The sequence below is a fragment of the Nilaparvata lugens genome, chromosome 1 (genome assembly GCF_014356525.2).
Source record: "Nilaparvata lugens isolate BPH chromosome 1, ASM1435652v1, whole genome shotgun sequence".
In the NCBI taxonomy this organism is placed as follows: domain Eukaryota; kingdom Metazoa; phylum Arthropoda; class Insecta; order Hemiptera; family Delphacidae; genus Nilaparvata; species Nilaparvata lugens.
The window spans coordinates 33024856-33041067 of NC_052504.1; the positions used below are offsets into that span (position 1 = coordinate 33024856).

General features: G+C 34.5%; 1 protein-coding gene across 1 annotated transcript; it reads right to left on the bottom strand.

The window, feature by feature from the left end:
- Positions 1–11746: 11746 nt before the first annotated feature.
- Positions 11747–13401, bottom strand: LOC111063560 (mitochondrial folate transporter/carrier-like). Its single transcript, XM_039426263.1, has 2 exons — positions 12340–13401; positions 11747–11836 (listed from the first exon to the last, which is right to left on the bottom strand). The coding sequence occupies exon 1, from the start codon at positions 13371–13373 to the stop codon at positions 12420–12422; it is 954 nt and encodes a 317-aa protein (XP_039282197.1). The 5' UTR covers positions 13374–13401; the 3' UTR covers positions 11747–11836; positions 12340–12419.
- Positions 13402–16212: the final 2811 nt, after the last annotated feature.

Sequence of the window (16212 nt, forward strand, 5' to 3'; positions counted from 1 at the left end):
TTATAAGTCTAGTGGTCATGATTGGGATTTGATGTAAAAAATTAAGTCTTTTGACAGTTATTAGAAAATACGGTGGAATGATTAAAATTCTCATTCAAAGCTAGAACGTCTCCATGAACTCATGTGATGAGCTGGAACAAGTATCCACTTGAAATTATTATTAAAACTTTTATGTGAGCTATGAACAGAAATTTAATATTACGGTTTTCTGCATAAGCAATAACAATTACTTTCAAAGAAGGCTATTGAAATTATAGCTAACAAGATCCGCTCTATTAGAGGCATTTCAGCTGCACTAGAATGTTAGTGAAAGATAATTAAGAAATTAGTTACAAGTTGAATGAATTCTAAACTGCGCTTCATTGATCTGTAATGGACCAGGAAACTTTCCGCTTCATTGAAATTTTATTGCAACAAATATAGTGAATGTAATGTACCAGTAATTACTTCTCTAGAATATCTACGTGAAAAACAAGATTTAAACGTTCAAGTTTGTTTAAAGTTATTGAGTTGTCTCATAACATTGCCTCCAAATAAATAATATTACTCTCATTTACCCATTTGAACTCTTCAAGAATTTTATAATTATTCGAAGTCGTTGTATTATCCGATCAGGTGATTCCTCGACTATGAATAGACCTCCTTGTGATTCATGAATAATAATCTCATATTGCATTCATGGATTTTTTTCTCTGTCTAAACCACTGTATGTTCCTCAGGTGTTCAGATGCCCTACCCCATGACGTGCACCCTAATTTCAGTCAATCTCTTCAATTGCCAGGAAAAAAAATTCCACAAGAATTTCAATGACGTAGTCAGGATCAATCCTGTCAGTTTGTATTATTTTTCAACAGTTTAATTTAGAATATACTAAGAGTCAATCTCTTTTCTCTGATACGAATACTGTCAATATGTATTATTTCTAAACAGCTTAGTGCTGGGTGCACAAAAGCCGGTTAAATTTTAATCCTTAATAATTTTACGAGAACCAATCAGAGAAGCCGTCTTTTCAAAAAGGTCTTCTCTTATTGGTTCTCGTGAAATGAATCACGATTAATCCGGCTTTTGTGCAACCGGACCTTAGAATAGAATAGTTGTAGAAGAATCTTCGCTGCAACTAAATAAATAGATACATCATTGGATATTTTAACTTTTCAATTAATGAATCCACTACATGGGGAGATTAAAATTGAATTTCTCCCTTCATTCAGATTAAAATATATGCTTGCTTATTCATCCAAACTGGAATTAAAAATATAAGCTTACTATTAATATTACTTTGCTGAATAGAGTTAGCAAACTCCTATAGCTAACTGTGAATTGAAATTTGATTTGAAATTTAAATGAAATAGAAATAAAACACTATCCAATAAGTTTTACAACAATTCATGAACAGGAGTGGCGCTCGACTCTTCCCACTTCCCATTCCAAAAAGGTTCCTTGAGGATTCTGAATTTTCGCGGCTGCTCTTGGTGCCTGATGAAAATCACCAATTCCAGCAACTTCTTTCTCGTCGAAGTGCTATTCCAGCATTATTTCCAAGCAGAAAAGTGTTTGATCCTTTAGTATTTCTCCGGATACTCCATTGCTCCTCTTCCTATAGAGTATTGATGAAATGATGAAAACGAGTAGCACTACTCTTCAACTATATTATGAATATGAAATGTGATTCAAATGTCGATGGTCAAATTGTATGAATATATTAACGGCATAGTTTGGACAGATAACCGTTCATACTACTTGGGAAAGTATGAACTGTTTTCATCAACGCTCTTTCGAAATATCTGATCATTTAAAAAAAGGAATACTCAAGGATCTTACCTTTTGAAAGGAAAAAGTGATTACCTTTTTGCTTAAAAACAATGCTGGAATAGCATTTCGTACGACGTGAACGAAGTTGCTGGAATTGGTGACTTTTATCAGGCCAAACCAGGAGCAGCCGCGAAAATTCGGAATCCTCAAGGAATCTCTTTGGAAATGGAAAGGGGGAAAAGTTGAGCGCCACTCCACTCTAGACGTGGGCGTATGAGAACGCATGCGCACCAAGCATGTAAGCATGCTCTGAATTCGCCAGCCGTTTCAAAGCATTCACCCCAGGTGCATCGTCCAAACTTTATTACAAAAAGTTCGTCTCCTTTTCATTCTCATCATTTCATCGCAAAACCAGACAATGTCTTCCAAAGTATCTTTAGAAAAATGACGTTTATAATATAATGCCTTCAAGAATAACCTTCATTCCATTTCGGAGTAGCCTACATTTATCAGAATAAAAACTTCAATGTTCTGTAAGAAAACCCTGTGTCACGGTCTTATTATATATTTACGAGGGTTGTTTTTATCAATCTCTCCGATTGATCATAACAAAATGAAAGACGAATGTATATAAAAAGATAACTTTTTCACCAACAGTTACTTACACTTATGATTATTCTTCAACATAATTGCCGTGAAAGTTGAGGCATTTCTCATTCCAGTGGACCAGAAAACCCACTTCATAATCCTCTACCAAAACCCTCTTCATAGAATTCTACCGCTAAATGAGTTAAAGTAGGCTATGACGTTGTTTTTGAGCTCCTTGTTAGATTGGTAGCTCTGCCCTCAAAGTTATGACTTCAGTTTGGGGAATGATATGAGTTACTAGTGGCTCAAGTCAGGTTTGTACGGTGGGTGATGGAAATTATCCCATTTGATTTGCTGGAGAAGCCGTTCGGCTGCACCAGCACTGTGAGTCCGAGTTTTCATGCATCACGACGATTTCGGATGCTCAACTGACATCTTTCATTTTCGCCCAACATCATCACTCATAAAGTTATCTGTGTAAACTTAAATTTTCCGTTAGATTTATGCTGATATATTGCTAAAACTAAAAACGTCACGTAACTAGCACTCGGCGGCAAACTCAATAGTTCAGAATAAATCTAACGAAAAATGACAACAACTCGACAAAAATTATTGACGATCTGGCTGCACCGATCACAGAGCGTTTGGTGGGGATGATAGGCGGTTTAGCTCTGTGAAAGTGGAACCTCTATTGCTTGTGTGTGTCTCATGATATGAGATCGAAGGTTGAAAAAATGTCCCTCGTATATACTTACAGATTTCTAAAAAGATACTCAATGATAACTATATTATTGAAAATGAATCAAATTTCTTCGATAAAATTTGAATAATTATTGACAATTTGAAATGGAATTCATGTTTAGGATTTTAGATTTCGTCATCAACCTTCATAACCTCAAGTATATCGGTGATTTATCACAAAGTGTTGAAAGTGTCGTTAGTTCACCTATTTCCTCTGTTCCTCACTGGTCTCTTGCAATAACAAATAAAGTAGTTTCTTTACTTTTTTGCTTGGAAATTCTAACATACACAACTCAATATTATCATTCAATTACCACTTTGCCAATAGAAAACGTAATTTCATGATAAGGAGCAAGGAAACTTCCAAGAATTGTCATGATATTATTATTACGATTCAGTGCGAATATAATTGAGTGATTCAATTATTTGAACTTTTTTGAAATGAATAAAGATGAAGTACGGTATGATGATTATAGTCATTAAGTATCATCACTATTCAATGCACATAGAACTGAGTTCGCTTTCCTCAGAAATGAATGAGTGCGGAGTAGGCTTGAATGATAGTTTCAGGAATTGCTCTGTTAAAAGGGGGGAAAGTTGAATGCAACAAAGTAGAACATTTGTGTAGGCGATTGATTCACTAGATTTTCCTGTAGAATTTAATGCATGCACTTAGTTTCCACGGCAGATTTTCCTCAATTACGGGGTTTCGCAAATTGAAGGGTTGGAGGGATGTGTGTGAGTGTGTGTCTGGTTCCGACGGCAGCCGAAATTAGCCGAACGGCGGCGATGAGAAGGGAGAGCGCCGAAGCCGAATTGAGGGTAGAGGGTTGGTGGAGCGCGCCATTCAGACAAGGGCTGCTCTGCCATTCAGTCAGTTGGACGGGCACGGACAGGGCACAGTCAGGGCACGGGGCACGGCGACAGGGCCAGTCGGCTGCCAGAGCACCGAGGGGTTGGCAGCTATCGATCCGAGACATAACCTCGTCGTCCGCAGACACACATAACCTCCTCATCTCCAGGATGGACGACGACCTCCTACCAAGCAATGTGCTCTCCACCGACTAGTGACAGGCTTCTGCTTGCTCGCTGCCGAGCAGTCGCTGACTGCTGATTCGAGAACACGAAGCCAGTCAGGTGTGTACAACCTCCAAATTGGATACTAGCATTAGATCTACATGCTTTCAGTCAACAGTATCCTAGATCTACATGTCATTCATCACTAGTTTCCTAAACTCTAAATCATGACTAGCTATCTACCTCAACACTTCCACTGTAATTTTAGTGCTTTTACATTGATAATGCATCTTTTTCGGAGTCTTCATATTGATATTGTATCTTTTCCAAGAATAATTGTATTGTGTATCTAATTTTATGCTCCTCGAAAAGAAAGAAGCCAACACAAAGAAGAAGCTTGACATAAAACTTTCCCGTCCACATCGATCTAATATCATAGCCCCAGTATTTCACTTTTCATAGTATTTTTATCAAATCGTGTTCGTTTTCGTCGTTATGGATGTTTCTCTTCAATTTTCCAACATATATATATTTTATTCATTTATATTCATTCATGTTGGAGTAGATTAATCATCCACTGTTTCTCTCTGAGTGTTATAATGGAAAGTTGGCTTCAAATGTGTAATCTTTAGATGTTATATTGAACAATAATTAGAATTCGTCATTCATTTGTATGTGAAATTTCGGTGGGGCTACTTATTAAGACTGAGACTGATCTCGAAGAAAATTCTTAATGATAGACAAAAAAATTCTAGATATAAGTAGTTTTCTGTGGAAAGAAAATAAAATGAATAACAGATTTGAATTTCTGATAGATTTCACATACTTCTTGAAGATTACAAGAATTGTATTTATGTGTGGATCAATACAGCTCTACAACGTTCAATAAATGCTTAAAACATTATATTTAACATACCAGAGTCAAGTTGATATTATTGAAGTCTATGAGTGTTTACAATATTTTTGCAGATCTCAGCTCTCACAATGTACAAGAATCTTGATTCAGTTTGTTTCAGATGGATGACTTTTAAATTTTGTTTGAAAATCGGGGGTTTTATATTAAAAATATCAACAATGAGGATTCAGTGAATTTTGAACAAAATTACAAATCATATTTAAAAAACCAAAACTTCAATATACCATTTCATTTAATGGATCTTTTCTTTTCTATCCTAAGAAATCATCCAACTCCGAATTAATGCCAATCCCTCATGAACATGAAGAATAGGCTACACACTGTTCTCTCTATCCATATTTCTTTGTACCATTTTTTCTATTATACTCGCTATTTTTCTACTTTACTATATTTCTCTATTTGTTCTATTTTTCTATAATAATTTCTATCTTACTACTTCACTATAATTTTCTATTTTCTTATTATAATTGCTATCTTACTACTTTACTATATTTCTCTATTTGTTCTATTTTTCTATTATATTTGTTAGTTTTCCACTCTACCATATTTCTCCGTTCGTTCTATTTTTCTATTATAACTGTCAATTTTCAAATATTCTCTTTCATTTGGATTTGAGCATGTTTTTTCCTCTCTTAATCGATATTATTCGTTGTAGGGAATGTGTTAGAGGATCGGATGTAAGACAAGGATGACTAGTCTATGCCTTTGATTCACTCTTCTAGGGGGGAAGCTATTATTCCAACTGAAATACCATTCACTACAAATCATTTACACACTCGAAGAATGAACTCGATAAGCACATGATTTATGGGCCCATAATCAATTGAAAAAATATTTCCAGTTTTCTCCCAAGAACCGTGTAATCATAAACAACAGCAATCCCTCAAGTAGTTCCATATGCTTCTTTCTCACTGCGTTGCAACAACTATTAATGCATTTTCCCTATACTATCAAAACACTGATATAATATCTATTACTTGGGTCTATTAACCCTCAAACAAACTAGCCTGAAATCTATCCTGGAAGTATCATATTATAGGTAAGAGTTTTCCGTGTCCGGATTTTTAGAATTGAGTTGCAGTAGTAAATTGAGCTAGGATTTTGAGTTTCAGTTTAGCCAACCATTCATTTAGTAAATGGAAATTACGGAGTTACTTCTCTGAAAAGTTTTGGCTGGTTGCGTTTTATAATTGGAGTTTATTTGGAATAAAAAAACAACATTTTTTAGTGGATCTCAACATAATTTGATTCCATTCATTTCAAACCGTGATAAAGAGGATGGTTATTCAATACTATTGCTCATCGGTGTATTTCCAAAAAATAGATTATAATCTATCTTTCCTGAGTTCGCTCATGTTAAGCCAATGCTTCTGACTAGACATTGATTCGAATTTATTTAAACTATTAAATCAATCCTTGATGGAGTGAAGTAAGTAGATTATATTAGTTGAACGTGTTTACAGAATATTTCAACTGTGGAATCTACAATAGACCAATTTTCATCAATGAAGAAACGCAGACGAGCAACTGAATTGCTTGGGAATTATCCATTTGAGATCATTCTCAGATGAGTTCACTTATTAGGTATTCGTGACAGGGATGAAATCTTCAGAATGCTTCAACCAAATGATTGTATTCTATACTCTCAACTCCAAATAATCATACGAATTTTGATAAGCCTAATTAAATGGAAACAAAAACACATTCTAGCCTACTTGCTTTCTCTTCTGGACGTTCAAAGAGTATCAACAAGCTAGAATAAACTTTGAGACTATAGCTGCTGCTGATTGAGGTAGATTGAGCATCTGAAAAAAAATCATAGGGTAATTCCAAAAGCATATCGTATTCCACTCTCTCCTCCAAATACATAACAAGAAATCCTACATGGAAAAATGCTCAAAGATCAATAGATCGTGATAATATAAGAGAGAGATGGAGAGCAAGTTGAGCTCCATCATCAATGCATCCACCATCTTTCCAGTTGCAGATCCAATTGAAAGAGTGCATGGAATCAAATGATCTCCAAAGAAAAAAGTTAGTGTTCCTCAAACGAATTCGTTTTGGTGAAGAAAGGTGTGCTTATGAGAAAAACAGATGAGGATTTGAGGAGTCAGATTCATGTAAATGTGGCCGAACACGAACTATGTGGCACATAACGGAGGAGTGTCTCATCCATTTCTTCGTGGGAGGACACACAGAGCTGCGTGGAGCTGTAAATGGAACGAACAAAATTAATGTTTGAAACATTTCAGAATAGAATAGGGCCGTTTGCACAGTGACAGTTTGAACTAAATTTCATTTTTAACTAAATATCGGGGCACCGAGCTTCGCTTGTTATCTATTTATTGATAAACAGAACTCAATTCTTTAAAATGATTAGGGAAGGACTAACAAACACAGCCCAAAACTGTTCCTTCCCCGAATTTTGATTTATACACTTTGAATATTCCAAAAAGTAGGTTATGTTCCATACACTTGAATTCAGGTCGAATTTTCAGTCCAAATATTATTTGAAAACATAAAAGTTCTAATTTAGATTGTTTACATAGATAGGTACCAAATTGAGGTAACAAAATAACACTCACCAATCACTTAGAACTGTAAAATAATGATTAACTTTGAATATTATGATATATACCATCTCATGTCAACAAATCAGATTATTTTGATCGAGTCAATTAAAATTTCTAGATTTCTCGCGAGATACGGTAAGCTGATTACACAGCAGATCTCCCACACAGGCACACGCATCTTCTGTTATCGACAGACGACGAAATCGTTATCTGTTTTTCCAAGGGTGAATTATCCTATTCATGTCATTCAGCGAGTTTTCCCAGGGATGAGACCTAGTGCAATCGAATTTTGATACCATAAACCTACTATATTCCAAATTTCGTGAAAATCGTTAGAGCTGTTTTCGAGATCCGTTGAACATAAATAGCCATACAGGGTGGGTGAAAAGTCCGAGAACGGCTTAATATATCATACACAACGGTTATTTGACGGTGGGTGTGATTGGGGATCGTACTCAAATTGAAAATACTACTTTACTATGACTTCAAAAATCTGGTTCGCCATATTGAATGCAACTTTATTTTTCTAAATAGGAAGGTTGTCGTGCTATACATATGATTTCGATACGAAATTTCAAGAAAAAATGAATGGCGAAAACCGAATATCGATATCTCAAGCCGTTTAGAAGATATTCACATTATTAATCAATACTATTCAAAGCAGAAAGGAGAGAAAAAACTCTGAGAACGGCTTAATATGTAATACACAAAGGTAATTTGATGGTGGGTGTGATCGGGGATCCTACTCAAATTGAAAATACTACTTTACTATGACTTTAAAAATATGGTCCACCATCTTGGAACCATTTTGAATGCAACTTTATTTTTTTAAATAGAAAAGGTGGTCATGCAATACATGATTTCGATACTAAATTTTCAAGAAAAAATGAATGGCGAAAACCGCATATCGATATCTCAAACCGTTCAGAAGATATTTACATTATCAATCAATATCATGCATATCAGAAATAAAATACATATTTGTATTGATTAATAATGTGAAAATCTTCTGTACGGTTTGAGATATCTATGTGCGGTTTCTACCGTTCATTTTTTCTTGAAATTTCATATAGAAATCATGTAGGCCTATCCCATGACCACCTTCCTCGCCATGATGGTGGGCCAGATTCTTGAAGTCATAGTAAAGTAGTATTTTAAATTTGAGTAGGGTCCCCAATCACACCCACCATCAATTTACCTTTGTGTATGAGATATTAAGCCGTTCTCGGACTTTTCACCCACTCTATATAACCAGATATAAAAATATAAACAGATTATACACAAATTGCTCGCTTAATATAATAGTATTGAATCCAGTTCAAGCTTTTACTGTGCAAATGGCCTTTGAAGAATTACTTAGTAAGATTTTTATACTAATTCTTTGAATAATAAATGTGTATATATTTCAATTCTATTAACAACTATCTTCAGAACAATGGCACATCCGATATTCTGAGTACGAGAGTCTGAATACCTGAACTTTGAAGGGATTAAGCCAGTAAGGTGAGCTCTTCTAAGCTTCAAATGAAGTCCATCCTTTTGAACTAGATTTAAGAACCATTGAAAAGTCCAGAAAAGCTGGATTTTGTATCATATAATTCCAAAAATACAGTTTAAATACGAAAAATATAGAGCAATTTGATTGGTGAAGTGTGGAAGTAAACCAGTAACAAGTTAGAATATTCACTCTTCCTATTGGAACAATGTCATCAAGCTTTTCTCACTAATAACTGCCTATCACTGCATAATTGATTTACTCATAATGAACAAATACAATCGAATGATAATATGATGAAAATGTAGATAGATCAGTTTGCATCCCTTTGCAAATCGAAGAAAAAATTAGGTCTTCAAATAACTCAAGACATAAGCTTTGTAGATTGATAATCTACCAAGATAGTCACCAATCAACGCGGGGATAATGATAAATGAAAAGTGAGTACCGGATTGAGAAGCCGATTACCCTATGAAATTAATATAGAAACCGACTTTTATTTGGAGACTTTCAATTTGAAAATTTTCAATCAGAAAGTTGAAAATGGAGTGAACTGGTAGGCTTGCAGTGTTCCCCTCTGAAAAATGAAAATCAACTGTCCAGAAATGCATTACTCAATAGATTGTTATTACAAATTTGATATTTTTTTGGACAACAGTTGATATGAAAATTATTTTGAACAAGCTGATTGTTGTCATTTAGGCTAGTAATTGGGCTGATATAGCTTTTAAATAATTAATTCATGATGAAATATTTTTCAGTGTTGTTTAAAGATAGATAAATTGACTTTGGAGGATGAATGAAAAAATTACAGTCACAATAGATTAGATAGTTCATAAATTTGAAGGGTTGGCCACTACGTAAGAGCTTACGACATTTTCTGTTCCTCACTATTAGCAGCCTAGCAATGCTGGATTTACATTCGCTGAAGAGCGTGTTACAGCATGTACAAAGTAGTTCTTGATTTGAAAAATTTACCATGTCTAGGTGTTTACTGTTAGTTCCAACAAGAACCAATCACATTTCCAGAATTAAAATTGGAATAACGCTAGTCAAGCCGATGACGGTCGCCATTTTGCTATAGCCTACGTTCTCGTATAAGCTCTCTCCTACTCCATTCCCTTTCTCGCATATGCTTGAAGCGTATAGAAATAATTCAAGCACATAGTCTTCTCTGGAAGGTACCTATACTCCTTGTCAAATGCCATCCATCTATCTATAATTCAATGATCAGTATCAATTTTAATTATTTCATGGATCAAATTGTTATTTTCAATACAATCCTTATTCTACGGAAAATGAAGGAATATTGGTATAGCCTACAAGGCCTATGGTATTTAAGATTTTCTTCAACCTATCATCCTGACAAATGGGTTTACTTCCATATTTAGGTTTAATGTTGTATCCAGACATTTATTTTGTTCAGAAATGGAGTAGGCTACCTATTTGATTATTGTAGGCTAGAATATAATGCTTGGTCGTTGCTCTTGCTTTGCTTGTTTCGCCGTGAACAATCTACAGCTCTATAGCCTAATATCCTATAGTTTATAGGATGATAAGACTATGGATATATCTTTTATGTTGTCCTTATCTGGAATAGAATCTTTACAAAACTGGTCGATTTTCTTGATTTTATGACGGAGAAAGAGATGTCACTATTACAGTTTCATAGCAAATTTCATTACCGGTACTGCTACCGCTCGTTTTTTCAATGAAGTTCAAAAAGTCTCTAATTTATTCTAGTTGAATAAACAAGAAGCTATCAATTCAATTAATAATAACAATATAAGTTTTACTTTGAATGTAATTTTGATGCTATCACTGTAGCCTACTAGCTACAGTAGTAATGCTGTTCTATTCTTATTCGTAGTACCTATTCATGACAACAATGAAATCTCTTCACATCTATAGCATTTTCGTTTTGAGGGATTAGAATATAATGACGATAGCAAAAAATTTAATTCCAAGAAATTTATTGTAACCTGCTTTTTGTAAGAATCATATCAAATTAACGTTTCACTTGAGATTACTCATCAATAGTAACGTAAGCAAGATATAGGGGATCTTTCTCCCCTCATAGGTGGTAATTTTCTTGATGAATGAGCATGACGATTAAGCTGCCAAGTGGTGGCTCTCACAATATGAATTATCAAGAGTGAAAGTAGATAAGAGTAATTTTCCGGAGAATAATGGAGTTTCCAAAAAGTAAATTAAATCAAATAGTTAAGTGAAATCGTTTCCTCCAATGGTACGGATACGATTCGATCATAATCATTTTTAATGCAGTTTATGATGTCATGATTCATGTTTTTTATGGTAAACACAATGATTATGCAAATTCTCCATTGCTAACAGTGGTAGAAATCTTCTTTTGTGATCTCCTTCTTGATGCTCTTTTTCATCATCGGACTGAAATCATGTTCCTTCCAATACTGATTCTTCCTTGGTAAATTAGATGAAGTAGGCTAATAGTGATATGATGCAAGGTCAGGCAGATAAGACGGATGCATGGTTGAACACTGGGATGTTGTAGGCCTACTTGGTTGAAAACGTTTTGACAGACAATCCAGGATAATTTTGATCGAGAGCCCATTACATAACGTATTTTTTCTCCCAAAATTGCGCTGGTTAGCCGTACCAGTGCAATGATTTTGCGCATAGTTTTGATATTATAGAGCAAAACACAAGGTTTGTGAAGAAATTTTATAACTCTTTGCAAGAATTTTTGGTTATCATTTTCAGTTTAAATCTTTTCTGAAAAAAGAAATAATGTTTCAGTAGGTAGGTAGGTTATTAGAGAAGTATTACTCCACCACTGTTTGAAGTTTGAGAGATGTCGGAGGGGTCAGCATTAAAAGTGATCACTCAAAATGTAGCCTAAGAAATGAAAATAGAATGTTTCTTAGTCATACCCTTGTTATTTTGTAGTCAAAACATTAAGTATTTAGAGATTTTTATTGAAAGTTAAAAACTCTGACATATTCAGCAGAATATATTCATTTATTATTATTATTATTAAAGAATGATTTTTCCAGTATCAACTCTCATTTTCCTGTAAGTACCTGTTTTTAACTGATAGAAATGGGAAGAAATATTCTTTCTGAGCGACTTATGAATGACATAATAATGATTGCATTGCAGCTTGCCTCAATCTTTATTGGGTAAGGTGAACCCTGGGACCCCTGACTCACTCAAGTTCTGTATACTTGTCTTTAATGCAAATTTACAATTTATAATAATCATCATGTACTACTTACCGTTTTGAGAAGAAAAGTCTTTATTGCTATTGTAGATAAAGTTACAGTAGTGATCCAACTTGATTCTCAACTTTTAAAGTCTATTCAACACGTCTCTGTAGCAAATATCGAGATACATTTTCATAAATAGTGAATGTGATCATAGTTGCTGGAAGAATCCTAGTCAAGTTTGGAGACAATCCTTTGTAAAAGCCGAGAAGTCCTTCAAAGCGCCAAGTCTTTGCGATGCAGTCGATGGTGCCGGTGTAGTCAGTGGCTGCCCGGGTGTCCTGAAGGCGAGCTCGCACTACCTGAAAGGGATAGGTCACCACCGTAGCCAGCAATCTTGAAACACCCACAATAACCAGATATTCCTTCGTTCCCAACTTTGTATCGATAGGCGCATTTTTATATCGCTGATTATAATAGTTTCTCATTTCTTCAAAAGCCATAAAATGCAGTGCACTATGAGACACACCGAACAAACTAGGGATAAAACCATTGTACAATCCTCGCATCCCTTCCACTCTATATATTTTTGACAAAGCGTTAACCATTCCAGTATATTTGTAATTCGACTTGTCACCATATTGCATGCACAGCCTTGTTCGCACAACCCACACCGGATTTGTTATGGCTACTGTCAGTACACCAGCCTCTGTTGCTGCAATCATGTGCAGGGTAGGGCCGAGAGGCATTTTTGTGTCACCACCTTGAATCCAAACTTTGATGGAGCTGTAGAATAGAAAATAGAGACCCCACGCACTCCCAGATCCCCATAAATTTGGTGTCAAACCTTTATAGAGGCCTTTGAATCCTTCTTGCTTTATGATGGAAGAGAAAGCACTTCGCATTCCGTTGTATTGAGGAACATCATTTGCTCCATTAGTAGGTCTACTTACGGCGAATCTGATTTTAATCAAATCTAGAGGATGTAGAACAAGAGTGGAAGCAACCCCACCTGCGACACCAGCTAACAAATGCTCATACTTGACATGCTCGAAAACTTTCAGTCCTGATTTTAAAGAATCTGATGAAGACGATGACGATACCATTGCAACATTTTAGTTATTTTTGTTATTATTTTTTACCTCCAGGTGTTTTAACCTATAAATCAAGTTCTCATGTGATCATGTTAACTATGTTATGGGAGTAAATTATGTAATTAGAACTCAATACATGTGTGAACCATTGGCGTAAAAAGTAATGAAATGGATGTTATTGTCACTCAAACTTTGGGGGGTCACCGGGGGTATGGAATACCCCCACGAAAGAGGGACGGGTCCTCCACAGGAATATTTAAAGAAAATTACTTCAATTTGGTACGGTTTTACGTAATTTATATTCCAAAATCTAGCATCCCAATAGATTGAGCTTTCTTGAGCTCAGTAAGCTACATTCTCTTATCTCGATTTTCTGTTGATAATAGTATGGGCTTATGAAATTTCAAATTCAATAAATTAGGAAAGTGGCTTAACTGAGTGTTCGTGCTGATAAGCAAGCTATCGCTTTTTATAAAAATCATGTGCATGCTGCTACGGTGGATCGGAACCCACCTAAAACTGTTGGGTACTCCACTCATCTCCCATTATCATCTGTACAAGCCTAGAGCTCATATGAGCAAAAACCTCAGTGAAAAAGTATATAAAATAAAAATATATGATGAGATAAAATAGAGTTTTATTCTCCCTCAAATTACAATTTTCAGAATAAATTGCTGAGATTCATGTCAGATTTCATGAACAAAGAATAATTGTGCAGGCCTACTCATTATTGAAATATATTATCATACTATAATAATTTTGACTACAAATTAGAAAAAAAGAAACTCTAAAGCTGGGTTTACACCAAAGTTATCAACAAAATGTTAATAACTTAATCCTTAGATTCTATTAGATTGAACGGAACTTGACAAACACATTTATGTTCATCATGTATATGATAAGTTATGTTTAATCAAATAGAATATAAAAAGATTAATAAGTTATTAACATTTTGTTAATAACTTTGGTGTAAACGCATCCTAACATGATCGGCTTGATATTTTCACATGATGGAGAATTTTTTAAAGTTTTCATTTTTACTTCAGTGAGTTACCCAAGATAATCATTGTTGGAGTGGGAGGGGTGTATAAAATATTATTGATTACCAGTTTTTTAGTTTAATATGTTTATTTTTATATCTTGAGGCAAGGGATCATTCCCATATTATGATCCTGAAGAAGTGCAAGTGAAGATGGAAATGAATACTGATTGATGTCTTCGAAGCCATACGCTAAATAAAAATAATAAATTTACGCCAGTTTAACTTGAGGTTTCTTCACACTTAGCTACGCTACGCTGAAACACGTTATATCTCCCAATGTTAAGGCTGTGCAAAGGCTAAAAATAAACTTTGTACTGGTGATATTTTTCAAAGTTTTTTGATTTGTATATCATTAAGCTATCAAAATGAAAAAGTTTTCTTTGAAAAACATTTTTTTTCTGATCATTACTTTTTGAGATATGAGCGCCTAAAGTTTAAATTTTTGGGACAGAACATTTCAAATTCGGTAAGAGATAAATCCATGAGATTTAAAGGATATACTCTTCATAGTATTGTTGATATAGTAAAACAAAAATTTTCTAAAAATATAGATTTTTGTGAAAGTTATTCAATTTACCAAAAATAACTCAACTAAAAGTTATTTTTGGTTATTTTTAGTAAATTGAATAACTTTCTCAAAAATTTTCAGAATTTTTCAGAAACTTTTTGTTTTACTAGATCAACAATACCATGCAGAATCTATCCTTTGAATCTCATGGATTTATCTCTTACCGAATTTGAAATGTTCTGTCCCAAAAATTTGGACTTTAGGCGCTCATTTCTCAAAAAGTAATGAACGAAAAAAATGTTTTCCTGAGAAAACTTTTTCATTTTGATAGCTTGATAATATACAAATCAAAAAACTAGGAAAAATATCACCAGTACAAAGTTTATTTTTAGCCTTTGCACGACAGCCTTAACATTGGGACTTTGGGAGATATAACGTGTTTCAGCGTAGCGTAGCTAAGTGTGAAGAAACCTCAAGTTAAACTGGCGTAAATTTATTATTTTTATTTAGCGTATGGCTTCGAAGACATCAATCAGTATTCATTTCCATCTTCACTTGCACTTCTTCAGGATCATAATATGGGAATGATTCCTTGTCTCAAAGATATAAAAATAAACATATTAAACTAAAAAACTGGTAATCAATAATATTTTATACACCCCTCCCACTCCAACAATGATTATCTTGGGTAACTCACTGAAGTAAAAATGAAAACTTTAAAAAATTCTCCATCGAAAAACTTTGAAAAATATCACTAATAGAAAGTTTATTTTTAGCCTTTGCACAGCCTTAAATCCAAGACACAAATCTGTCCCGTTCACATCAGTGTAGAGCAGCTTTCAGTATTACGAGATATAGGAAGACTACGTCTTCGGAAGAGGTATTTCAGTGTAGCTTAGCTAAGTGTGAAGAGACTTGGAGAGACCTCAAGGGCCAAGCCACATGAAGCGTTTTTTCAGGCGTTCTTGTACTGGCGGCGGACGAGTTGGCAGACCAGGAAGCTCCCCGATCCCGATTGGCTGATTATCATCTGATTCCCGTATGCAACCAACCAGCTGATAATCAGCTAATCAGCTTCCTGTCCTGCTGACACACAGGAAATACATAATAATTTATTTCATATTATACCGTAGAATAAAACTATATTATATCTATAATTTTAGATATATATTAAGTAGGTATAAGTTTTCTCTGATAATGGGCTACTGTAGAGGTTGAAAAAATTTGTAGAACGTAGACTAATATTTGTAAAATAATAATAAGTAACGTTTTTCCTGCAAAAAATATCTTTTATATTATCT